Source organism: Muntiacus reevesi, chromosome 1 (genome assembly GCF_963930625.1).
Source record: "Muntiacus reevesi chromosome 1, mMunRee1.1, whole genome shotgun sequence".
Taxonomy (NCBI): Eukaryota; Metazoa; Chordata; class Mammalia; order Artiodactyla; family Cervidae; genus Muntiacus; species Muntiacus reevesi.
The window spans coordinates 58,319,670-58,345,772 of NC_089249.1; the positions used below are offsets into that span (position 1 = coordinate 58,319,670).

The 26,103-nt window shown below is 55.8% G+C and overlaps 1 protein-coding gene across 1 annotated transcript in view; it reads left to right on the plus strand.

Moving 5' to 3' along the window:
* The window catches only part of PARVB (parvin beta), a 113,458-nt gene that overhangs the window by 58,155 nt on the left and 29,200 nt on the right, over positions 1-26,103 (plus strand). Inside the window, exons 2-6 of the mRNA XM_065945150.1 lie at positions 152-241; positions 2,656-2,726; positions 16,221-16,323; positions 22,661-22,801; positions 24,470-24,585. Of these exons, the coding sequence (XP_065801222.1) occupies positions 152-241; positions 2,656-2,726; positions 16,221-16,323; positions 22,661-22,801; positions 24,470-24,585 (521 nt within the window). The remainder of the gene's footprint in view (positions 1-151; positions 242-2,655; positions 2,727-16,220; positions 16,324-22,660; positions 22,802-24,469; positions 24,586-26,103) is intronic.

Consider the following 26,103-nt stretch of genomic DNA (forward strand, 5'->3'; position numbering starts at 1 on the left):
GGACTCTTTCTGGGCAACCAGCCATTTAGGAATATTTGTTAAATGCCTTAAAAACGCGAGTTGGTTTCTCTTTGTTTTCACTGCCAACGTGTGAGACCAACACTAGTCCGTCTGTACTCACTGGTTTTGCCCTTTCTCTTTCTCTTGACAGTGAGTGACCTCCAGGAAGAAGGGAAGAATGCCATCAACTCGCCCATGTGCCCCGCCCCCGTGGAGGTCCACCCCGAAGACTCCCTGCTCGGTACTGTTGCTTCCTCCAGGTCCTTGTCCTGGGCGAGCTGAACGTCCCTGGGGGTGCGGTCGGTCTGGGAGGGGCCGACGAGGAGCCTCCTGATCAGACCTCACAGCGGGTTCTCAGCTCAAGGTTGTGTTTAGAAAAAAGTCTGTAGGAACAACGTCAGCTTTCCCTTGTAGATTTCGGCCTCTCTGGTTGCAAATGTCAGCTTTATTAGTATTTAAGTATGATGGGGCCAAGAGATCGGGGGCCAACTCTCCTTGAAAAGATGGTTTGTTGCACTCACGCTTCCCCGGGTGCCGGGGGAGCAGCAGTGTCAGGGCAGGAGTGAGCAGACATCTTTATTGTGGTTTTCACAGGACGGAGTGGGTGAGGCAGGTTCATGAACAGGTTTGATCAGCTGGTTCGGGTAGTTTCAGGGGCTTCTGGGACACAGAAACTGCCCTGAGGGTTCCGCACCTGGTCTCAGGTGACTAGGGCTGGGGCTGTTGGCTGGGTGTGTAAGGGCCTTGTGGGAGCTGAGTTAGAGAGCTGGCTGGGGCGGGGGGTGGGCTTTGGGTTGGTTGTTCGCATTGAAAGGCACTCACAGGGGACACGTTTGGTGTCTTGGGAGTCAGCTAGCTCTGAGCAGGGAGTCCCCGTAAGTCCCTAAGGCCCCAGGATGTTGAAGCATCTGAAAATACAGAAAAGGGACTTCCCTGGTGGTTCAGTGGATCTGAATCCACTTGCCAACGCAGGGGACGCAGGTTCGATCTCTGGTCCGGGAGGATTCCACTTGCTATGGAGCAGCTAAGCCCGAGAGCTGCAACTCCTGAGACTTCATGCTGCAACTGCTGCAGGCTGCACGCCCTGGAGCCTGTAACAAGGGCGTTAGAAGGGAGCAAGAGGAGCAAGAGAAGCCATCGCAATGAGAGGCCCGTGCACCACAACTTGAGAGGAGCCCACATGCGGCAATAAAGACTCCGTGCAGCAAAAAGAAAGAGAAAGAAAGCAGTGCATGCATGTCAAAAAAACCCTTACAGTTTAAGAAAGAAAAATACGGAGAATCAGAAAAACTATTAATACCTGCCCCGTCTCTACGCAAGCTGGAGGGGCCTCCCGACGCCAGGGGCTTGCTGGGTGGGACCTGCTGGGTGATGCCGGCCCTGCGCCCCTCTCCCTGGGACCGCGTCCCCGCCGGCACTGTTGAGGTGACGGCCTGGACACGTTTTCCCTTGGAGCGTGCTTTGGGGTCTGATGGATCTGGAAGGCTGGCTTGGAACATTCCGCTTCTTTCCAATCCCTGGTTCAAAGGGAGGTCCCGGTGGATGCCTCTGTTGTGGTTCCCAGCACAAGGCCAGGCCAGCGGGAGCTGGTGGGAAAGAAATGCCAAGGCCGTCCAGACAGCCGACCTGTGGCCAAGGGCTGGGCGGGCTCGGAGACGCTGGGTCCCCCGGGGCGTCCCCTCACCTCTCAGAAGACCCTCTTGTGCTGCAGCCTCTGTCTGGCTGCAGCCGCTGCCCAGGCAGGTGACTCTCCCCCTGGGGGAGCCAACAAGCGCTGTCTGGAAATCACCCAGATTCAGAGCAAGGTTCCTCTCCCCTCCCCCGGCTGTGGGGGCCTGTGTGGGCCCGGGGACCCTGGTCATCTTACCTGCACGTCCCAGGGGCCAGAGGCCATGCCTCTTTTCTTCCCTTTTAACGCTCGGGGTCAGTGTTGTTCTGTGTAGTGTCTGGTGTCTGCAGTCCTTCCCCTCTGCCGTCCACTTAGTAGGCTTCCCTGCTGGCTCAGTGGTAAAGACTCCACCTGCGATGAAGGAGATGCAAGTTCGATCCCTGGGTCGGAAAGATCCCCTGGAGGAGGGCATGGCCGCCCGCTCCAGTATTCTTGCCTGGGAAATCCCATGGACAGAGGAACCTGCTGACCTACAGTCGGTCAGGACAGGACTGAGCGACTGAGCGACACACGTGTCCGCTTATTACCATGTGTCCCTCTCTGTCCAAGCTCGCTGCCGCCCACGGTCCATGGTCAAGGCCAAACACGGAGGGAAAAACAAAACAGAAACAGAATATGGATAAACACCCTTTGCTGTGAAATGTCTTTTTTTTTTTTAGCGCTCCCCCCAAATGTTTTTGTCCATACCATCGTACGTAGAAGCAAGCTTTCTTGGTGAAGGACAGCTCTTTCTCAGGTTTATTTATAGTGACTTTTCTCCAGATCTGAATCAGAGCCCCCCCCACACCCCATCGCTTCTCCTGAAATACCAGAGTAGGTGCCCCGTGGCTTTCTGGAAGGCAGGCCCGCCCGCCTGGGCCGCGTGCCTGGCTGCAGGGCTGCTCCGTGAGAAGACCTTGGGGGTCTCTGCTCTCGATCCCCCCATCTGTGTGAGGGAAGCCAGCTGCCCCCACCAATGCTAACCCGCCTGTCCTTTGTCCCCACAGAGGAGAACGAGGAACGCACGGTGATTGACCCCACCTCCAGGGACGACCCCAGATTCAAGGAGCTGGTCAAGGTGAGGGTGAGCCTCCTGGTTGGGGTGTCCAGTGAGGGCAAGACTTTGGGTTCAGGCTCTTCTGGGTCAAGGGAGCAAAGCTGGGGGGCTGACCAGGGGGCCTCGATGCTGCGTTCGGTGGAGCGCGGGGAGACTGGACGGCTTGGAGCGTCTCCCGGGGGGGCTGGCCCAGGGGCTCTCAGACGGCCCGCTTACCCTTCTGTGCCGTACCCAGGTACACGGGGACCCTTTTCTTAAGACTTGGAACGAGCAGCTGCAGTGAACGCTCGCAGCGCCTTGCAGACGAGATCAAGGCATCCAGACTCTTTCTGGAGCGAGCGGGGAGCTCAGAAGAGGCTCTGAAAAGCGGGCCCGTGGGTCTTTCTGGACACTCCCGCGGGTCCTCATCGGATGGTGACGCCCCTGCTCCGGGCAGTGGGCAGATTCAGCCGCATCTGGACGCTCGGAGACAGGCGAGGCCAGAGGACAGCCACCTGGTTCCTGAAAGTCAGGGAAGCAAGGGTGGGGGGACGGGCGCTGGCTCTGGGCTCCCTCGGGGCCGCTGCAGCCACGCGTCTCTCCCCAGGGGTCTCTCGAGCCCAGCCTCGCGGTGAGGGTTCATTGGTGGCGTTAGTCCAGCTCCAAGCGCAGATTGAACTTTGACTGCTCTGATCTCAACCACAGCAGGGCTTCAGAGGTAATCCCCCGGCTGGCAAGGGCTCCGTCAGCATCCTCACCCTGTGAGCCCCGACCCAGCGGACTTGGGCTGGGCAGACACCAGTCAGGATAGTGCCACACGCACGTCCCCTGAAAGGGGACTTTTCAGAAGTTTCTCCCCCTTAACCACTGCAGTTGGGGCACAATTGCCTTTTCACGAGGGCTTCTGCAGGATAAACAGAAGCCTTGCACGTTGTAGCTGTTTAAAACCTCAACACGGAGAATGTTCTAGTGCGTGCGTGTGTGTTCATTTGCTGAGTCATGTCCCACCCTTTGCGACCCTGTGGACTTTGGCCCACCAGGCTCCTCGGTCCATGGGGTTTTTCCAGGCAAGAACACTGGAATGGGTTGCCGTTTCCTTCTCCAGTCTGTTTTAGGGCCCACCCCAACATGTTGATGCTGAACAACTTAAATTGCCTAGTTTAGATTTGCCTAGTTTAGATTCCTCCCCCCGCCAAATACCACTTTGTTTTTTTCCTGAACTGAAGAATGTTGGTGAGGAAAAATGATCCTGCATTTCAGCCACCACGGTGTCCTCCACAGGCGATGTGTATAAAATGTTAGTTCTTTGTTTATCTGGCTCTGTTGGATCTCAGTTACAACCCATGGGCTTCTCTGGTTGCGGCACGCGGGCTCAGCAGTTGGGATGCGCGGGTTTAGTGGCTTCATGGCACGTGGGATTTCAGTTCCCCAACCAGGGATGGAGCCCCGTCTCCTGCACGGGAAGGTGGATTCTCAACCACTGGACCAGCGTGGGCGGCATTTAAGTAGGAGAAGGGGATGTTTTGTGTTTGTAAGTTTCCCCAGAGGAACCGAACCCGTGGGAGGTGGCCTGGCCTCTCTACCTCTCCCTGTCTCCATTTACCTGTCTTATCTCTCTGTCTGCCTGTGTTTCTATCTATATCTCTGTCTCTCTATAGAGATTTATTGTAAGGATAGGCTCACGTAATGCTGGGGACTAAGAAGTCTCTTGGTATGCCCTCTGCCAACAGGGGCCAGGAAAACGGGTCTGAGGGTCTGAGAGGTCAGGCCGTGGATGCCCCAGGCACACAGAGGGTGGAGCGCAACCTTCCTCCACCTTTTTGTCCAGTTCAGGCCCTCCCTGGATTTCGTGCCACCCTCCCATGCTGGGGAGGGTCCCTCTGCTTTACTCAGAGTCAAACACCAATCTCTTCCCGGAGACCCCAGCACAGACACACCCAGAACAAATGTTTCATCAGCTGCCTTGGCATCCATCCCAGCCAAGCTGATACTTAAAATGAACCATCACGTGCCCGCTCTGATTTTTTCCTTCCTCGACATTTGAGCGAAGCTTGACAGCCCGTGAGCATCAACTCCTTGAAACAAGTCCCAGGGAGCCTGGTGCCACCCTTACATCCACACAGGGACTCAGAGAGAAGTAACTCGCTGCCCATGCCCCAGGTGATCCTGTGAACCGATGTGAAGCGTCCTATCTTGAATGAGCATGTCTGTTTGAGGCCACATCGCCTGAGGCCTGGCTGGGGGTCGGGAGCTGTGCTGGACCCCAGGGATGCAAGACAAACAAACCACCTCCCTGCTCTATGCGATCCAGAGCCGCTTCCTGCTCCTTCCGGGTTCGCTCAGCCCCACCCACCTCTGCTTTGCCTCCTAAGACTGCAGGCAGTTTTGGCCTCTTTGGGGTGAGCGCTGGGCAGCTCCGCGTCCTTGCTTAACCCGCACGGAGTGACCACAGCATCTCTGCACCCAGGGCCAGCCTGACGGGGACCTGAGGAGGCTCTGGCAGCTCCATGTCCCCCAGATTCCCAGTTCGGGTGCAGGCCCACGTCTGGGGTGTAGAGTGTGCCGACTGAAGGGGGTGGGAGTGTGGGGCGCTGATACCTTGGGGAGCGAAGGCGGACTAAGGACCGGAAGGAGTGGGAAATATCCTCTTCTCCCTCTTACCTGGTGGGCAGTTCTGAGAGCCCGCTCCTCCCAGACACTGGTCCTCTCCTGCCCGCCAAGGTCCACACGTAAACCAGGATGCTTTGTCAGGCAGGACATTCCAGGAGCTTGGAGGTCACCTCCCAGGGCCCAAGGCAGAGCCTGGTGGCTCTCAGGGCCCCGCAGCGTGCCTGGCCTCTGCGCCCGCAGCCCCTTGCCTGGAGCGCTGTTTTCCAGCCTCCTGTTTTCTCTTGAATTTCCCTCCGCAGGGATGGGTTCTCTGGCCCCCTCTCTGCCTGTGCTGTCCCACCCTTTACGTTCTTGCCCTCTTTCCCTCAAGTTTCTGCTGCCTGGAACCCTTGCCTGTTTATTTGTTTGGTTTTGATCTTTCTCCTCCCTCTAGAACGTGACCCCCGGCCACCAGGGACTGTCCGTGTTTTGCTCCCCGCTGAATCCCGGTGCCCTGAGGTCACCACACCGTGGTGCTGGCTGGGGAGCTGGGCTGGTGGCAACGTTGTGAGGGTCTGCATCGGGACCACCCAGGGGAGGGTCTGCGTCGGGACCGCCCAGGGGAGGGTCTGCGTTGGGACCGCCCAGGGGAGGGTCTGCGTCGGGACCGCTCGGGGGAGGGTGCAGCCCAGCCCATGGGCAGGACAGGCCTTTTGCCTGGGTCCAGACCTCCAGGATCCGAATCTTAAGAAGGTGAGCTCTGGGATGAGGGGGCAAGGCAAGTGCTGGGGGGACCTGTGGATACCGATGCAGGTGGTTCGCCAGATGCCCTGGGGAGCCGGAGGTGGGTGCGGATGGCCAGGCCTGGTGGTTCAGACAGACCTCCGTCCACTTTGCCTGTGTGATCCTCACTGCTTTTCAGAATGCCCGTCTCGCACTGTGTGTGCGTGCCAAGTCACTCAGTCGTGTCTGACTCTTTGCGACCCTATGGACTGTAACCCGCCAGGCTCCTCTGTCCATGGGATTCTCCAGGCAGGAATGCTGGAGTGGGTTGCCATATCTCCTCGAGGGGATCTTCCTGACCCAGGGATCGAACCCGCCTCTCTTACGTCTCCTGCATCGGCAGGGGGGTTCTTTACCACCAATGCCACCTGGGAAACCCTAGACTCTGACTATTCAGGCTTGATGAAATATGAGTAGGTCCCAGCACAGGCTGCCTCCTAGGGACCTCTGTTGAGATTCGGTCTGATTATTCAGGCTTCCGGTTAATGAAATCTGAGTAGGTTTCAGCACAGGCTGCCTCCTAGGGACCTCTGTTGAGATTCGGCCCAGAAGCGGTTGTTTTCGGTGCAGGGCTTGGACCACGGGCAGGCCCGAGCAGGTCAGGGTGAGGTCCGGCTGACCTCCTGACAGCTGGCCACATCCCAGTCTTGGGACCAGCGGGACCTTTCGGAGGAAGCACAGTCTCCTTGCTTTTTCTCCGTTCTCCATCACCTGCACTTTTTAGCCCCCTGTCTTGGCCCCTGTCCTATCTCTCTCTGTAGATCTAGCCTCACTGAACCCCGCTCCTCTGTCACTGTTTAAACATAGTGAGCTGCTCTCCGCTTCCTGTAAGACAAACCAACCAACAAACACAGCTGCTCTGGCTTAGCCGGGCGTCAAGGGTGAGGCGGTTCATTGAAGCCCTGTCTGAGCATCTACTGTGTGTGACGCAGTGTGAAGGGCTGGGCATGGTGGGCTCTGGAGCCGGCTTCCTGGATTCAAATCCCGGTTCGGATTGGAGTAGGAGAACCACTGTGCCCGTCCACACGCATGAGGGTGACATCAGATGCTCCGTGCTTGCTGTCTGGCGGGTGCTGTGTTGGGCGCTGGAACGTGGGTGTGAACAGGGCCAAGCCGGGAGGGAGGCGTACAGGCAGGTCTGTGGTTCACGTTTAGAAGTGAGTGTCCTGTGGGTTCAGGAGAGACTTCTGTCTCCTCTCTGCAGGGGCTTCGTCCTGCGGTCCTGGGAGCTGGCATCGTCCAGGAGTGCCCTGACTCCTACAGGGTGAATAGCTGGCGCTGCCCGAGGAGGAAAGCAATTTCCAGATGAGATCCTTTGTATTTTTAATGATCCTCGAAAGAAGCAATGGCAGTTCTCATGCTTTCCAGAGTAAATCGCCCGAGAGGGGCCTCCACCCTGGTGGCTGCGCTGGTCCAAGGCCGGCAGGCTGTGTTGTCCCTGGGGGTGGCATTTCTCCCCAGGAGCAGATCTCCCGTCTCATCTCCCGGTCTATCGGACAAGACTCTTCTGGGTTATTAAGTTCTGTTTGCTGCCTCCTTTCATCCCTAAGAAGAAAGTCAGAAAGACAAGGATGGTCTTCTGGGCAGAAGACGATGCCATCCTCCCTGGGCAGAGATGCCTGGTGATGTGTCTGCAGGTTGCAATAAGCCTGCATCCTCAGTGCGTTAAGCCATGACAAGCGTATTTGCAAATGATTAAAACATAACTGTCATAGCTTTGGGGGAGATAGGCTGTAGGTCCTGATTATCATTCAGACGGAACTCAGGGAAGTAATTTTTTATTCTAGTTTAAGCAAGCTTGTGGAAGGTCCATGCAAAGAGCCCTGTGCCAAGGGCATCATTAATATCACGTCCTAGACACGTGCCTGTGGGAGTTGGGGTTTGCAAATAAGCACATCTCGAAACGTAAGGATGGCTGCCATCTTTAAAAAGTCTTTTGTGAAACAGAGGATTGAGACTGGTGACCTGGACGGTATACGGATGGGGGGTTGGTGGTGGCCGGGTCACTGCGCCTCTGTGGGGGTGGCAGGGAAGTTGGGGCGGCTGGTCGCTTTTGCTTCTCAGACCTGACCTCTGTGGCTTGTTGGCTGAAATCTGACTTCCATCCCTCTTCTCTGTCGTTTTCGTATTTGACTTGGACCAGGTCAGAGATCCAGGTGGGGATTTTTGAAGTTTTAGTCTCTTCATAGCAGAGAAATCTCTTGTGTGTTTTCCAACAGGTCGTGTCCTGGGTGAGGCAAAGATCTGCGTGCCCAAGACACCTTTCTAGGTCTGGAGGCAGTTCTGCAGTTGGTTTGAGCACCTTCCGAGGTTCTGTTCCTAGTCTTGCCCCTGCGGCGACGGCTTAGAGCAGGCTGGCGGTCCAGCTGGAGAGACGGATGTGTCGGGGGATGAATGAATGTGTGACCTGGTGGTGCGAACACTTGGGAGGAAATTGAAGCAAGAAGCGGGGTGGTTTCCTCTCCCTTCTGTTTTCTTCCTCCCTTCTGTTTTCGGTGGGGTGGTTGAGGGCGGGCATTTGAGCGGGAGACCTGCTCCTTGGTACCTGGGGTGGCAGCAAGTGCAGAGACCCCACCGGAAGCACGTGGTGGCAGATATGAGGGCGAACGAGGGAGGCAGCGTGGCTGGAGCTTCGGCAGCAAGGACGAGAGTGGTCAGAGGTGGGATCAGAGAGGCGGCAGAAGGTAAATCAGGGTCTCTCAGCGGGTGGGGGTGTGGCGGGGCAGGAACCAGCGCCCTCTCGTGGCTCTGAGAGGACCAGCGAGCATCTGCGACCCACGTCAGACAGAGACTCGGTCACGTTCTTTGTAGCTCCAACACCTAGGATGGTGTCTACCTGGACTAGGTGCTGCTGGTTATGCTGCGTACATCGGAAAGGGGCTTCTGGCATGCAGAGAGCTCCAGGGGTGGTGACGGTAACACTGACGAGATCACTGAGGGTTATGACCCCTGCAGAGGTAGATGCTAACACCTGCATTCTAGAGATTAGCTTCTTAGTAACAGGTGTATTGAGATAGAATTCCCATAGTGCACAATTCACTGGTTGTTAAGTGTACTCCCAGAGTTGTTCGACCATCACCTCTATCAATCAAGGACTTTGCATCACCCCCAGAAAGAATCCCCATATCCATCAGCACTCAGTCCTGAGTCCCCCTTCCTGGCCACCGGCAGCCACTTTGTCTCTATAGAATTCTTCCGTCTCTGTAATTTTCATATTCTGGGTGTTTCATTTAAGGGGAATCATACACTATGTGGTTTTTGTGTCTGGCCTTTTTGATTCGGCGTGGTGTTTTTTAAGAGGCATCCGTGTTGTAGCTTGTGTCCAAACTCCATTCCTTTTTCGTGGCTGAATAATATTCCATCGTATGGATATATCATGGGCTTCCCTAGTGGCTCAGATGGTAAAGAATCTGCCTGCAGTGCAGGAGACCTGGTTTCAGTCCCTTTATAGGGAAGATCCCCTGGAGGAGGGCATGGCAACCCACTCCAGTATTCTTTCCTGGAGGATCCCATGGACAGAGGAGCCTGGTGGGCTATGGTCCATAGAGTCGCTGAGAGTTGGACATCCATTTTGAGTTGATTTCTGCATGTGGTATAAAGGAAGGGTTCAGTTTCATTCTTTCACGTGTGGAATATACTGTTGTCCCGGCACCATCTGTTAAAAAGACCGTTCTCTCCCCATTGAATTGTCATAGCCCCCTCACTGATATCAGTTGACTGTAATGTGAGGTTTATTTCTGGCTCCCATTTCTGTTTCACTGACCTCTGTGTCACGTTTTGGTATTCTAGCTTTGTAGGAAGATTTGAAATCAGGAAGTGTGAGTTCTCCAATTTTGTTCTTCTTTCTGAAGATTGTTTTGGCTTTTTGGGGTCTCTTGACTTTCCATTTGCATTTTAGGATTTGCTTGTCAGTTTCGGCAGAGAAGCCATCTGGATAGTGATTAATTTTTATAAATGGCATCTATTATTATTCTTTCTAATTACTGAATAATATATACTGCTGAAAACCTGGAAGATGTAAAAATCAAACAGAAGGCAGTGGTGGCAATTGTTTAATTTGCATCCCTCCAGGCTTTTTTCTCTTGTGGATTTGGCTTTTTCTACACAAAATTTGAAATCGCTTCTGAGCTAGAAAATGTCTAGGAGCACGTTTGGACTGGCACCCTGGGAGAAATTTCCGGAAAGGAAATTGCTGGGTCACATGGCACACACGGGGATAGGAACTGATTTGTCTTCTTTTTCAGGAAGACTCTGGGGGCCCAGAGAGGTTAAGAGGCTGGCTCCAGGTCACACAGCAAAAATCCTAGTGGGAGCTGGGTCTCAAGTGCAGACCCCAGATGTCAGCAGTGCACTGTTTTTATAGGGTGTACTCTTGTTGGTATATGAGGCTCCTGCTTGGATTCGCAATAGTGGAATGCTGTTTGTATTAGTTTTCTATTGCTGGGTAAATTTTACCAGTTCAGTGGCCTAAGGCAACATCTATTGAGTTAGCTCATAGTTCTGGGGCCCGGGGGTTAGTGTGGTTGGCCCGGGCCCTCTGCTCAGGGTCTCCTGAGGCTGAAATCTGGCTGTCAGCCACACTGAGCGCCTTACTGGAGGCTCTGGGGCGGCGGAAATCAGCTCTGCTCCTGGAGACACCCAGCTCACTCTCCACTGTTACAGCCGGCGGGCCCCTTCCTGGATCCGCCTGTGGCTTCTGGATCTCTGACCTCTGGGTCCAAAGTCAGAGGGCTCCCCTGATGAGGTCAGGCCCTTGGACAATCTCTGTTTCTTGAGGTCAGCTGTCCTGTAACAGCCTGATCACAGGGTACCGGCCCATCATTGCACTGTCCGAGGGGTCCTATGGGCCTGACCACTGAGGTCTTCGGGGGCATTTTAAAATTCTGCCTACAAAACCATTTAAATTGTTAGCCAAAGGCGATCAACCTCCTTGGGAGCCTCATTAGCTGTCCCTGCTTACCTGAGCTTCCCAGGTGGCGCAGTGGTAAAGAATCCACCTGCTCTTGCAGGAGACCCAAGAGATGTGGGTTCGATCCCTGGGTTGGGAAGATCCCCTGGAGGAGGAAATGGCAACCCACTCCAGTATTCCTCTGCCTGGGAAATCCCATGGACTGTAGCCTGGTTGGCCACAGTCCACGGGGTCGCAAAAGAGTCAGACGCAACTGAGTGACTGAGCAGGCACACACACACAGCTGGTGTTTATAGCATCTGTCGGGCTTTGCTGGGTGCTGTGGGGGCGGGGGTGTGAGACAGCAGACGGGGGTCCCCGGCCCCAGGGGGCTCCCAGTCTCTCTGAGGGTCAAGGGCCAGCCCCTCGTGGCAGCTGTAAGGGCCCAAGGAAGGGCAGGGTGGTCAAGGAGGAAGGGAAAGCTGCTCAAGCAGAGGGTCGGCAGGTGAGAAGCTGGGAGAGCTGGGGGAACCTCTGGGGGGGAGTCCTTCTGACCGGAGTGAAGCCGGAAGGGGGGCTTCGAAGACCAAAAAGGCGGTTAGGATCTCTAGGCCTGCACTTACTTTTATGCCTTAAATTTAAATCATATACTTTGCAAAAAAAATTACAAACCAATGAAATCTCATTTAGTGGCCAGAAAAGGCCCCGTGGATGCATAGACGTAAGAGTCTTGGGTCCGTGGTGGTGGGAGTCGGGTTTGGGGGTCTGGACACTGGGTATTCAGCCTCTGAGAGCCACCGCCGGTGACCTGCCAGGTCTCGGGGTCTTGGGGGGAAAAGCGTGGTGTTTGGAATTGTGCCCCTGGTCCGCGGCAGCGTGGCCAAGCTGTGGTTGTCTGGGACTCCGGCCCAGCGTGGAGGATGTTTGGCGGCCTCTCCATGGGCTCTAGCCCCTCCTGACTTCCCTGCTGGGTCCACGCTGCGACAGAGGATCGCTCCTCCGTGGCTGGGATCTCGCCACCCCCGATACCAGGCCTGCCTGCTCCCGCCCCCCACCCCGGGCGCCCACTTTCTGTGCAGCCATCTCCTATCCCGCCTGTGAATGCTGCTGCCTCCGATCCTGGGGCCCTGTGACCCCTCAGGTCAGGCTTCTTCATGATGCTGGTGCCCACTCTTCATCTCTCTCTGTCCCCTGGCTGGACCCGCACTCCCGGAGCGAGGAGGGGGCAAGTTGAGCCTCCCTTGCCCCCACGGCCTGGCACAGAAAGGTACTCAGTGTCAGCCCTTGAGCTGGTCTAATGTGACTGCTTGGCTCCGATGCTGCTGTTGTGTCCGACTCTCTGCGACCCCATGGACCGCAGCACGCCAGGCTCCTCTGTCCTTCGTCTCTCAGTGTCTGCTCACACTCACGTCCACTGAGTTGGCGATGCCACCGTCTGCCCTCTCTAGCCCCACACTCTGCCTGATTTTTTCAACAGACAAATTTTTAGAACCGTTTTCAATTTATAGAAAAATAGCAAAGATGGTGCAAGAGTTCCCGTATTTCCACACGCAATTTACCCCCGTTATTAACATCTTACATCAACATGGTACATTTGTTATATTAATGAACCAGCATGAATACATTATTAACTAATGCCCACCGTTTATTCCAGTTTCCTTAGGGTTTAGCAGATATACTTTTTCTGGTTCTATCTAGGATCCCACATGCCATTAGTCATCCTGTCTCCTTAGCTCCTCTGGGAGTGACAGTTTCTTAGACTTGCCTTATTTTGGATGACCGTGTCAGTTTTGAGGAGGGCTGGGCAGGGGTTTTGGAGAATGTCTTCCTATTAGGTTTAGTCTGATGTTTTTCTCAGAGTCATGGGTTTGGGGCGGGAGACCACAGAGGTGAAGTTCCCTCATCTCATCCCACCAGGACACGTGTGACAACATGACTGATCCTGTAATGTTGACCTTGGTCACTTGGCCGAGCTGTGCCTGTTAGGCTTCTCCACTGTATCCTGACTTGTGTGTGTGCGTGCTCAGTTGCCTCCAACCCTTTGCAAGCCCATGGACTGTAGCCTTGCCAGCTCCTCTGTTCATGGAATTCTCTAGGCAAGAGTATTGGAGTGGGTTGCCATTTCCTGACCCAGGAATCGAACTTGCGTCTCTTGGGTTTCCTACATTGGCAGGTAGACTCTTTATCTCTGCGCCACCCATGCTTCCCTGGTGGGTTAGATGGTAAAGAATCTGCCCGCAGTGTAGGAGATCTGGGTTTGATCCCTGGGTCGGGAAGATCCCCTGGAGAAGGAAATAGCAACCCACTCCAGTATTCTTGCCTGGAGAATTTCATGGACAGAGGAGCCGGGCAGGCTACAGTCTGTGGGGTCGCAAAGATTCGTTCACGACTGAATGACTAACACACTGTTCTGACCTATTTTTCTCCATAACATCAATCACAGCCCAACAGTGTGTGCATCTGTTTGTCTTTTAATGTCTGATTGGAAGGTAAGATCCTCAAGGATAAAGTCCTCACCTTATTCATTCCCAGAGCCTGGCACACAGTAGGTGCTCAGTAAGTTAACCAACGAACTCAATGTCAAGTGGTGAGCACTGGGTGCTGGAGACAGAGCCACACACAAGAGGTCACAGTTTCTGCCCTCACGGAGCTTCAAGTCCAGCAGGGAGATAGTCACAAATGAAGTTGTGTTCTCACTGCAAACGTGAACAGGTTTGGGGAAAGGCCCTTGAGTGCAGCGAGAGCCATGTTGGGGAATGTGACCTGGGTGGAGTGTGGGGGGATGCTCAGAGGATGATAACGGAGCTTGAGACCTGATGGATGAGTGAGAGTGGCCAGACAGTGATGGAGGCGGCAGGAGGTGCATTCAGACTGCCAGGATTAGCACGTGCAAAAGCCCGGGGCAGAGAGGAGCTTGGGGATCTGAAGAGCACCAGCGAGGAGGCAGCGTCCTTGGCCGGCGGGGCTGTGGCAATGGCCCGGGGAGGTGGTTTGGATGAGGGCAGTGGGAGAGGAGATGGTGGGAAGTGGATGCAGTCAGGAAGTGGGATGAAGGGATGAAGGGGTGGAATCCAGGCTCCTGAAGCTGGAGGACGGTATCCTGTTTGCTTCTCAGATAAGGAGGAGATTTGGGAGTTGGTAGGGGCAGGCAGCACGTTCAGACAGAGATGCTTATGAAACATGCTAGCAGGAGGATGGGGCAGAGATGGGGCTGGACCTTTAGGGGGTTACTGGGACTGGGAGGGAGGCATTGAATGTCACGGAATGGCATGCCATGTCACAGAATGGCATGAACCGGCCTTGGAGGAGAGTGGAGAGGAGCTGTCCAGGGCGATTTCATTTGAAGATTCGGAGGAGGGGAAGGTGTCATGGCGACCCCCCAAACACACACACACACACACAAGGACACTGAGAAGGTGGTCAGAGAGGAGGTGGGAGCTGGGTGATGGGAGAAAGATGCTGGAGGCTGGGAGAGAAGGCCGCTGGGCGGGGACGTCCGGCTCCCAGGCCGATGCTCCCTCCCTAAAGAAGGTGGACGGGGGAGGTCTGCAGCGTGGGGCCACCTGCCTCCCACCCACCCTGCTGGGGTGACTTCGGCAGAACCAGGATGCCGCGGGCCTGCTCACCTCTTTCTTCCTCCAGTTCTCCCTTTAATTTACATTTACTTCTATTCATGGGATTGTGTGTCTGATTTAATATTTCCGAGTTAGAGGGAAAATAGAACATACTCCACAGAAATTTGCTTTGTGGCCAGTTTTGCAGGTGGTGTGGTATCAGAGGGTGACAGAGGACACTCTAGGCTGGATTTGTGTCCTTTTCGTTTATCTCCGAGAGGACCAATAAATGCCCATCTCCAGGAGGTCATTGGGACCAATTAGACAGTTTTATTGGTTTAGCTCCACAGGGAAGCCTCGGACTACATATATTTTTGATCAAGTCTGTTCAGGGCATCGCTTTCATTCTGAGGAGAAGCGCCTTAAGCAGTGTCGGCCAAATGAGATTCTGTTCAGTGAGAATCCTGTGTCTCCGTAGATATCTTCACAATTGAAACTGTCTTCTTTTACAGTATATTAAACTTGGTAAATTGAAGGCAAACTTGTTGAGAAAAGACTGGTCTAGAGAAATGAACATGTGTGTCCACGTAAAGCTTGCATGCCCGTGTTCATTGTAGCTCGGCTGACACCAGGCCCAAAGGGGCAACAACCCGAATCTCTATCACCTGGTGAATGAATCCGGAAAGTGTGTCTGTCTGTACAACGGACTATGACTCAGCCGTAAGAAGGAGTGAGCGCTTGGCATGTGCCACAACGTGGGTGAACCTTGAAAACATCATGCTAAGGGGAAGAAGGAAATGGCAACCCACTCCAGTGTTCTTGCCTGGAGAATCCCAGGGACGGAGGAGCCTCGTGGGCTGCTGTCCATGGGGTCATACAGAGTCGGACACGACTGAAGCGACTTAGCAGCAGCAACAGCGAGGGAGAGAAGCCCGACATGAAAGATCACATATGATGCGGTTCCCATTCATATGAAGGATCCAGAACAGGCAAAACCCTCGGGAGAATAGTTTTGTGGTTGGGAGGAGCAGGTCGGGGTGTGCGGAATGAGGAATGAGTGCTGACGGTACAGGGTTTCCTTTGGATGAAACTGTCCTTCTGAGGGTGATGTGACCGTTGTACAACTTTGTGAGTCTCCTGACAACCGCCGAATCGCACGTTTTAGCAGGGTGCGTTGTGTGGAGCGTGGATTCCATCTCTGTATAGCCTTAGAAAAGTAGTGTGCCCCTGGGAGCCAGTTCTCAGAGCCGTAAGTAGCGGCCACTCGGGATCCCCTTCTCTGTGTAGCTTTAGGTTCACGTGGTTTTGATGTGGATGTTAAGGGCAGGACGGGTGTGGACGTTTTACGGCTCACCGTCCTGCCTCGGGCCATGGCGGGGATGGAGGGGGCTGTGTTACTGATGTTTCCTCATTTGCTCCCCTCGCCTCCCATGTTGTGGTGAATACCATCATCTCCTTTGGCTGAGTTTTCTCATGCACTCAAGTCCCCCTCCAGGAGGCAGGCAGTTTCCCCCGGGTGCCCCCTCCGCCCGGCCCCTGTGAATCCCACGGGATTCTGGTGGGGCAGCCTGGTGGGGGCGGGCGTGCGGAGAGCAGCTTGCCTCTCCCCTGGGACTCGCCCGGCCCCTGCCCTGGGGGCGTCGCCCCCTCTGCACGCGCTCTGGTCACCGCCTGGTCCTCCAGGCACCAGCGAGCGAGGCCGTACCGCCTGTCCACCCGCAGGTCCTCATCGACTGGATCAACGACGTGCTGGTGGAGGAGAGGATCATCGTGAAGCAGCTGGAGGAGGACCTGTACGACGGGCAGGTGCTGCAGAAGCTGCTGGGTGAGTCCCCGGGAGGGGCGGCCCCGGAGCCGGACCACGCCGTGCTCTATGTGGAGGCATCGGTCAGTTGTCCGTAAGCCGCGGGCCTGAGCCCTCGGCTCCCAGGTGGCGAGCCCCTGGGCCCTCAGCTTCGACTGGGCTCCAGGTCCCCTCTCTCGGGCCCCCGTGAGGGTGGCCTGGAGGACTCCGCGTCCCCTTGCCCGTTGGGGTAACTCGTCTCCTAAGGGCCCCTCCCAGCCCTGGTGGGGTGCAGACCTGCTCTCCGGGCTCACCTGCTCACACTCCTTGCCCCTTACTGACCCACAGACACGTGCCGTCCTGCGCAGGGGTCTCCCCGCAGACCAGCTGGAGGGTCCCTCCTTCCAGGGGGGCCAGCACTGGGGTGAGGTTGTGTTTTGCTCCTCAGGCATGTGCTGGGAGCGGGGCTGGGGTCTGAGTCAAGCACCTGGGATTTAGGGGGTGCTTTTGGTGGGAGAGATACTGAGGGACAGCAGACAGATAGGGAGGGGGCTGACCCCGGACCCGCAGGGCGCAGCCTCTGCAGCTGCCCAGGTATTGGGCTCGGCTCAGCCTCTGCGTGCTTCCTCGAGCCCGGTCCCCGCGGGCTGGTTTCCGCACTCTACACAGCAGTGCCTACAGACGGTATGATCTGGGGGGAGCCCGCGAGGGGGAGGGACCGTGTCATGTCCCCGGCTCTGAGGCTGTGGGGTTGTCCTTGTTCGGTCAGTCCTTGGGAAGCACGTGAGGAAGGAGAAGCTGTGTTTTTTTCTGGTTGTCCCTTCGTTTGCTGAATGAACATCCTTTCACCCACAGGGTGGTGGGTGTGGAGACTCAGTGGTGATGAGAGAGGAAGGTCCCCATGCCCCACCACCGATGCCCGTTCTGCCAGAGGGAAGAGAGAGAACTGTTGTGAGGAGGTTCAACCTAAAACACAAGTTCTCTAAGAGAACGCCTGGGACGTCCCTGGAAGTCCACTCATTAGGGCTCCGTGTTTCTGCTGCAGGGCGTGTTGGTTCCACCCCTGGTCTGGAAACTAAGATCCCACCAGCCGCACGGTGTGGCCACAACAGAGAGAGAAAGAGAGAGAACCCAGTGCTACGGAGAGAACTGGGGAGGTTTACAGGGAGCAGAGCTGGCTGGGCTGGAGGGGCCGGGCCATCAGGGGCAGCCCCCAGGGGGGCTGACATCCCAGCCGACTTCTGCACCAGTTGACAGGGAAAGAAACTTCCAAGCCGCGACTCTGAAGAGAGGAGAGTCTGTAGTGTTTAAAGAGCGACGGAAGGAGGCTGCAGGAGGCGGCAGTGGACAGACCACGTGCCCTGGGGAACAGAGGCTTTTATCACACATGGCAGGAAGCCGCCTGAGGATGTAAGCAGGGCCATGATGAGATAGGAGTTTGTGCTTTACAAGGTCACTTGGGCTTCTGGGTGCAGAACGGCAGGGAGCAGAGTCAGGAGGGGGAGATGGGGGGGGTTAGTCGGAGCGCCATCACAGCTCCCTGGGCATTGGATGGGGTGGCTCGGTGTGGGATGGAAGCAGAGGATATTTTGGAGGTTAAAGCTGCCAGAGGCAAGAAGCTGATGGCCAGGATTGTGGCCTGAGCAACCAGTGAATGAGAAAGCCCTTGGGAGTAGTGAGGGGAGCGGGGATAGGGAGGCCAGTGTGCCCTCTGCCCTGGCTGAGATGTCCATCCTGCCCAGGCCAGCTGCGGGGAGAGGGTGGAGGCGGGCTGAGCAGAGATGGTTGATACTATGGGACCCGGTGGTCCCACCCACAGGGAGTGTCCAAATTCAGTGTTTGGCTGAACGCCCCGCACCAAGAATTAAACCTTTGTTTGGCTAAGCAGAGAGCCCACATCTTAGAATGAACTTCTGTGGTGTAAGAGCAAATCTGAAATGTTGCCAAGATTGTTTAGCCAGTGTCACAGTTTGATTATTAGAAATGTTGGTTGGAGCTTTGTTGTTTCATATTGTATCATCAGTACAGCGGTTCTCAGGGCTGTCGGGTGCTAGATTGCTCTCGAGGCTGCTGAAATGGACACTTGTGATGATAGACGCTTACGTTCAGCACAGAAGGATGGAGGAGGGCGTGGGTCTTGGACTGACTGCACAAGGATCGTACTGGTGGTGAAGCTGCCCAGGGTCATCAGCTTCCTTCCTCCCTTCTCTATGTAAAGCCCTAGCTTCCCCCTGACTCCTGGACTTGAAGGCTTGGCTGCTGCTTTATTGAAATAGTCCTTTGAACCTCTGCTTTATTCACTGCCCAAAGGAGATACTTTCTAATATTTTCAGAAGCAAACATAAAAGTGTGGTGCTCACTCACTCTTTTATTTCTGACTCTTTTTGCATGCAGCCGTGGCTTCACTCACCCAGCCACTTGAAAAAATTGTGTCCCTAAACCTTAGATCTAGTGATGTGATCCTGGGAGTCTGGCTCTCAAGGTGCCTCCGCATCTCAGCTGTAGATGCCGGTAAAGGATGCCAGCGCCCTCCCTGGAGTAGGGCCACAGCCGCGTCTGAGAGCAGGTAACCTGTAAGGAGTCCTCGTCTGCTCAAGGCACACCCTTTGGGTCCCCTCTGCAGTTGGTCTCAGCAGATGCAGGACTTGCTCCGAAGTGGCTGTGGTTGTCCGTGAGTCCTGCTGCATCCATTTTATTATCTGCAATGTATGACAAGAGGTCGGCATTGGCTCCAGCAGCCTTTTTATTCCAAAGTAGCTGCAGTTCCATCCTGTCTGACTGTCTTGCATAAGTACTCCTTGATAAGGCAGTTCTAAAATCTCTTGTGTGTCAAGTGGTTTGACATACCACTTTGTTTAAAGAAGAGAACAATGGAGGAGACTATCCAGATATTAACGGAACTTCACAAGGCCTTGCCGGGTCCTGTTAATGATGCTGTTGCACTGATGAGGTTCTGTAGTAACCAACGGGCTCACATGACCCTAGGGCCCAGGGCTGCCAGCAGCGACACTGATGGAGGAGCTGAGCTCCTTGCTTTCCAAAGACAGAAAGCTGAAACTAGACGTGGGCTGAATGTCAAGGCCAAAACCTGATTTCTGGCCTTGGTAAAGAGGCTGCCTGCAATGTGAGAGTCCTGGCTTCCACCCCTGGGTCGGGAAGATCCGCTGGGGAAGGGATAGGCTCCCCACTCCAGTATTCTTGGGCTTCCCTTGTGGCTCAGCTGGTAAAGAATCTGCCTGCAATGCGGGAGACCTGGGTTCGATCCCTGGCTTCAGAAGATCCCCTGGAGAAGGGAAAGGCTACTCACTCCTGTATTCTGACCTGGAGAATTCCATGGACTGTATAACCCGTGGGGTCACGAAGGGTGGGAAACGATTGAGCGACTTTCACTCACTCTGTAGAGAGAAGAGGTCTGGGGACAGGGCCTTGGTGGGGGGTGGTCAGGGGTCAGAGGAGGGGCCAGGACAGGATTCTGAAGGGTCCAGCCAGGAGGGAGGAGGAACCGGGGGAGGGATAGAGGAGGAGGAGGGAGTTGAGGACAGAGAGCAGACCGTGGGTTTGACCAACTGTGGGTCACCACCAGCCCCCAGTGCGTCCCTCTCCCTAAGAGTGGGTTCTGGGAGCAGCTGCCAGACCGTCTGCCAGGGCAGGTTCCCGGGGTGTGGCACTCCTGGATGGGCAGTGTTGTCCGGGGGACCACCGGCAGGCAGTGAGGGGGGCCCCCGGGCTGGCTGCCGTCCTGCTCGGACTCAGGCTCTCCCTTCTCCTGGAGAAAAGGCAGGCGCCTCCTTCTGTAATAAGTATTCAGAGCCACGTATTCACCCATGTTTTCCTGCCCCCTGGAGAGTCCGCCCTGTCTTCCTCTGGCTCTTCCCAGGCTCGGGAGAGAGGGGTCCTGGCCGTGCCAAAGCCTGAGCCGCTCCTGCAAGCCCCATCAGTGGGCAAATGGATGCGGGTGATACAGGCAGCCACGGACCTCTTCTCTCCCACACGGGGTCGTTTCCTGAGACATGGCTGCAGGCAGCATCAGGCTTGACCGATCGCCTTGTTTTCTGTTATCGACTGAGCTGTGTCCCCCCTGAAGTCATAAGACGTCAGAATGGGACTGTATTTGGAGACAGCATCTTTGTAGTTACAATGAGGTCACTGGGGTGGGCCCTAAACCCTTCAGACTGGTGTCCTTTTAAGAAGAGGAGATGAGGATGCAGACACACACAGAGGGAAGGCCAGGTGAGGATGTCTGCAAGCCGACATCCTTGAGAAGCCTCAGAGGAGACTGACTCTGCTGACACCTCGATCTTGGACTTCTAGCCTCCGGGACGGCGTGGAAGTAATCTCCATGTTTAAGACACTCATCCCGCGGTGCCTTGTGACGGCAGCTCTAGCAGGCTCCTGCCCTTTCCTCCCCTTGTCCATCGACGGCCTCTCCTCCCCCGGGACGTTCCGTCTGCAGGTTTGGCTGGAAGGGACTGCAGAGACGTGCCCAGCTCCTCATCTCTCCCCGGTGGGCGAGGCTCTCTGACCACCTGGTTCTCTACAACCCTACTTCCTTCCCCAGGGGTCTCTGTTCCGTCCTGTCCCTGGCTGTTGAGCGCCTGGGGACCTTCTTTGTATTTTCAGCGGGGCTGGGGGGGTCACATGAACAGCTTGGAGGAGGAAACGGCAACCCACTCCAGTATTCTTGCTGGGAAAATCCCGTGGACAGAGGACCCTGGCGGGCTACAGCCTGGCGGAGTCCATGGGGGTCACAGAGAGTCCGACACGACAGAGCAAGTGAGCACGCGTGTGGACAGACAGCGGTGGGTTATTCAGCTCAGACCTATTAGATGCAGATGGGGGGAAATGAAAACACGTAAACGGGAATCACCTCCGTCCTCTGTTGAGCTGCTTTGTTTTGCCTCTGGCACAGCCTGCCCTGCACGAGCCGATGCCCTTCAGGTGTGGCCGACTGCCCCGTGACCCCCGTTAGAGTCCTCTCTGGTCTGTGCTGGCTCCGGCCCTAGGACGGCGCCTGGACGTAGTCGGTGCTCAGTAACCATTCTATAAGTGAATGAATGAATGAAGGCGTGTCCTTCATTCCAGCAGGTATTGCTGTGTCATCATAGGATCCTGAAGGGGGCTTTTAAACTGCTGCTTCTTGAGCTGGTTGAGGGAGGGGAGGATGTGGGGAGACCGTGTTGAAGCAGCAGGGGCGTCCGGAGAAGACGCCTTAAACAGATCCTTGCTGGGGGCCGCTCGCCAAACGGAAGGCCTGTACCCGGCCTGGACGCCACGGCCTTTGCACCTCCCTCCCGTCAGGGCCACCGCCTCCGGCACCTCCGTGCCCGAGGCTCACAGCGCCTCCGCCTCTCTGCCCAGCACTTTCTCATCACCGTCCGGGTTCCTGATCTCATTATGTCCTGTGACGTCCTATCTGTTGCTTTGCAGAGGAGACCTATCGGGGAACCCCCGAGTCTGGGAATGAGTGAACAGGCAGGAAGCCTGGGGAGCCCTCCCAGCCTGCCCCTCCACAAAGAGTGCAGTGAGGGGGTCCCTCTGGCCCCGCCCGGGAAGGGAATGAAGGCTCGAAGGCTGAGGCTTAGTGAAAGTGAAAGTCACTCAGTCGTGTCCGACTCTCTGTGACCCCATGGACTATACATTCCATGGAATTCTCCAGGCCAGAATGCTGGAGTGGGGAGCCTTTCCCTTCTCCAGGGGATTTTCCCAACGCAGGCATCGAACCCAGGTCTCCTGCGTTGCAGGCAGATTCTTTACCAGCTGAGCCACCGGGGAAGCCCGAGGCTCAGTCTCTGTAAATGAGTCTGGAGCAGACATGACCATGCTGGTCGGCTCCTCGTGACTGCTTCCTGCTCCCTCTTGGTGAGAAAAGGGTCTCAGGGACCTGAATGTCACATAATCCTTCTCGCTGTGGGGTCCGAGCAGTAGAGAAAGAAGGGGGGAGTGCAAGGTGCGAGGAGGCAGGGGCCACATCTGAGGCCTTCCTGTTTTCTCATCTAAGTCCTCCTCCCCCTGGGAGCCCACTGGCTCAGCCTCCTCACCTCCAGTCCCGTCCCCACAGGTCACCTCCGCGCCTCCCCAGCCGCACCCTGAATCATCCTGTCGATTCTCTGGGCGTAAAATGTTCCCAGGTGGGACACCCACACTTGAATCCTTGACCTCCCCACCCCTCCTTTTCCTGCTGGTGTGGTTTTCTAAGGAACGGGGGTGACTTGCAAGTTCAGAGTTCCACGGCACAGCATCCTGGCGGGCCCCGCGGCCAGGGGTGATCTGATCCACTCGACCATGCCGGGGGTGGGGAGACCTCATCGCAGCCGGTTGACCAGGCGGCCCTGTGTCCCTCCAGCTTTTCCTGACACTGTCCTTGTCCTTCTTATTGCAGAAAAGCTGGCAGACTGCAAGCTGAACGTGGCCGAGGTGACCCAGTCGGAAATCGGACAGAAGCAGAAGCTGCAGACAGTGCTAGAGGCGGTGCAGGAGCTGCTGCGGCCCCACAGCCGGCCGCTTCAGTGGAGCGTGGACTGTAAGCGGCTGGCGGGTCCAGGCGGGGAGCTGGGGGGCCTGGCCGTCTAGCTTCCCGCCTAGTCATTCATCTGCGGGTCTGGCCGGGCCACCGTCCGGGTTTGAGAGAGGCGGCCGGGAGTGGAGCAAGGTGATGATCCCGGGGGCCCATCGGTAAGGGGTGAAGTCACACCTGCTGATGTCCCCAGGCTTTAGAGAGGAGAGGGCTTGTTTCTGGTTGGTCAAGGGAGACTTCCAGAGCCAGGGCGGGGGTTTGCGTTATAAGACAGAAGAAGCTCTGAGAGGTTCTTCCACCCCACGTACTGGGGGCGCCAACACCCAATGAGCTGTGTTACTGGTGACTCGCTGGGGCAGGACCTTGGGATGGGGTTCAGTCTGGTCCCCAGAGTATGTCACCGAGCGTGCTGGCTTTAAGAACACGTGCATCATAGTATTTCGGGCCAGAACGTAAACCCGGAGAAGTGGAGCATTGACCATGAGAGGCTGGAAAGGGCTTGACCCAGCTGCCCGCCGCCCAGCCTCACCCCCAGGGCGGGGCGGCCAGGGCGCCCTGGGGTCCCTGCGCTTGGGTGAGACCAAGACTGCCGTCCGATTCCCCTGGCTTCTTGGCATGGAGACCCAGGACAGACCCGCCTCCTGGGTTGTGAGGCTGGGGGAGGGAATCAGTGAAGCCTGGCACAGGGCGGGTGATAAGCACGCCTTGGCCCACATCCTGCAGAAGAGCTGGTGGGGCTGGGTTGGCAGCCAGGGCCCCAGGCAGGGCGGGAGTCAACGTCCGACACCCCAAGCTCCGTTTGCGCTGCTTGGCGTTCCCTGTTGGAGAAGCTCGGTGGCACAGAGGAAGGACCGTTAAGTGCCCAGATAAGAATGTGCGTGGCTGTGGGTGGGTTGGCGGCCAGGTGCCCTGTTTTTCCAGAACCTCTCCCGTGTCCTGTGCCCATGGTACGTTCCTGCTCATGCTCTCTCCTTCCCCACCGCCCGGTTCACTCCTACGAACAGCATGCCTTTGAACGCAGTTGCATGAGTCACCTGAGGCCAACAGGAAAGAAAAAATGAGAAGCCAGAACTGCATGAACCAAGTTCACACAGGCTGCTTCTCAGCTCTCTCCATGTTTCTGTGGCCTGTGGTTCCGCCCGTGGTTTTCCTGAGCTCTCATTTGCATTCAGCATCTTCATTGCCTTCTCTCCCCTTTTCCTTTTTAAAAATTGAAGCATAGTTGATTTCCAGTGTTGCGTTCGTTTCAGGTGTTCGGCAGAGTGATTCAGTTACACATACACGTTTTTTCAGATTCTTTTTTCTCATCGGGCTCTGTTACTCCAGGCGTGTGCGACTCTTTGCCTCCCCATGAACTGTAGCCCCCTCCCCAGGCCCCTCTGTCCATGGGATTCTCCAGGCAAGAATAGTGGAGTGGGCTGCCATACCCTCCTCCAGGGGATCTTCCCGACCCAGGAATCAGACTCTGGTCTCTTGAGTCTCCTGCATTGCAAGCGGATTCTTTACCCACTGAGCCATCTGGGAAGCCTCCTTAGAGGTTATTGCAAAATACTGAGTATAGTTCCCTGTGCTCTGTAGCAGGCCCTTTGGGGTTGGTTTCACTGCCTTTGGGACGTGGGCTTGGGGTTCCTGTCTTATGATCTAAAACAGTTCGCTTCTTGCCTCCCCGGCCAGCGATCCACGGGAAGAATCTAGTGGCTATCCTCCACCTCCTCGTGGCCTTGGCCATGCACTTCCGGGCCCCGATTCACCTCCCGGAACACGTCTCCGTGCAAGTGGTGGTCGTGCGGGTGAGTATTGTCAGCTTGGCAGTCCGCTTGCCCGCGGCTCCTCCTCAGAGGCTCCAAGATGCACTCCTTCTCATTCCTCTTCTGGTTTGCCTGCTTTTTGTTCTTTTTCCCTTAAGAGGCTACCTTCTATTTTTTTTTTTCCTCTTGACAAAATGCATGCCTTGCCCTGGCTTCAAGGTAAATGATGGAGCAGGAACAATGGCATTGATTTCAAGAGAGGCAGATTCAAAGGCTTGAGTGTGTGGAGGTTTAATTTCCACATTTTTGAAAAGAGCATTCATTTCTGTGCAAAGCCAAGTAGCTGGAATTCAGGCCTCTTGAATGAGCTTATTACTCAGTGGAGAGGGCTGAGACCAGAGGAATGAAATAGATACTCTGGTACCCCAATCAAAGCCTCTTGCATTCGCTGCCAATTACATCCATCATCCCCCATCTTCTCTTTTTGAGGGTCATTTCGCTTGCTTCATTTGAAAAAATGTAACGGGGCGCCAGGGTGCACCTGATTGGAGTTGGACCTTCCGTGTCGGTTTCCTCTGAATTTAAGGGCATAGACCCTGCCTTGGGTTTGCGTGTGCAGTCTCATCCAGCAAACATATATTAAGCACCTACTGTGCCCTGGGCCGTCGCCCTGATGTGGGGGACACTGGAGGAGGAGAGCAGGCTAGGGTCTTCAAGAGTCGGCTGCTTCTGCCAGAGCACTGAGGTTACGCTTGGGACCTGATGTCTCTCGTGGAGATGTCCAGCGCCTCACTCCCTTCTGGTTTTTAAACCTATCAGTCCCACGGTCTCTGCGGTCTGCAAGGCTCTGGCTGATCCAGAGCTTTGTTTTTCAAAGCCTCTGACCCCTCCGTCACCCCCACAGCCCGGCCCAGACCTGATGGGCAAGAATGCCCCCCGGGGCCCCAGGCGAGGCTTACCTGCTGCTCTGCCGCATCTGCTTCCCAAAGGGGGACGTTTGCGGTCAGAGGTGGTGATGGACAGGGGACTGTGCCTCTTCCCCTCATCTTGGATGCTCTTCTGGGGCGGTCGGCCGGGAAAGGCTTCCTAAGGACACATGAGAACGTGGTTCCCAAGCCCATGTACGTCAGACTCCGGGCTCCACGAACTCTCTGCAGCTCAGTAACCAGGATATTTCCTTTCAGGCCCGCGCTTCGGTCCAAGAAAATCTTTGGGGTTTGCAGAATGTTTTACTGGCCCAGGCAGGCACTCACTGGCACTTTCTTCCTTGACCGAGGTCACGGGAGGATTCTCTGGGCCACGGCCAGAGAGAAATGAAGCAGGAGGGAGGCCCTGGGGACTGGCCAGCCTCAGGCCTTAGAGTTGCCCCTGGCCTGTTCCTTGTGTGTCTGATTATCCAGTCGATATGGGGAGATGCGAGAAGCGTGGCAGTTTGTGGAGGGAAGGAGTGAGGGAAGGCTGCGTTTGCACCTGGCAACATGGCCTTGGAAGGTCACTTGGTTTTCCTGAGCTGCAGCGCTTTCCCCATAAAATTGAGATTCTACTGTGTTGTTATTGTTT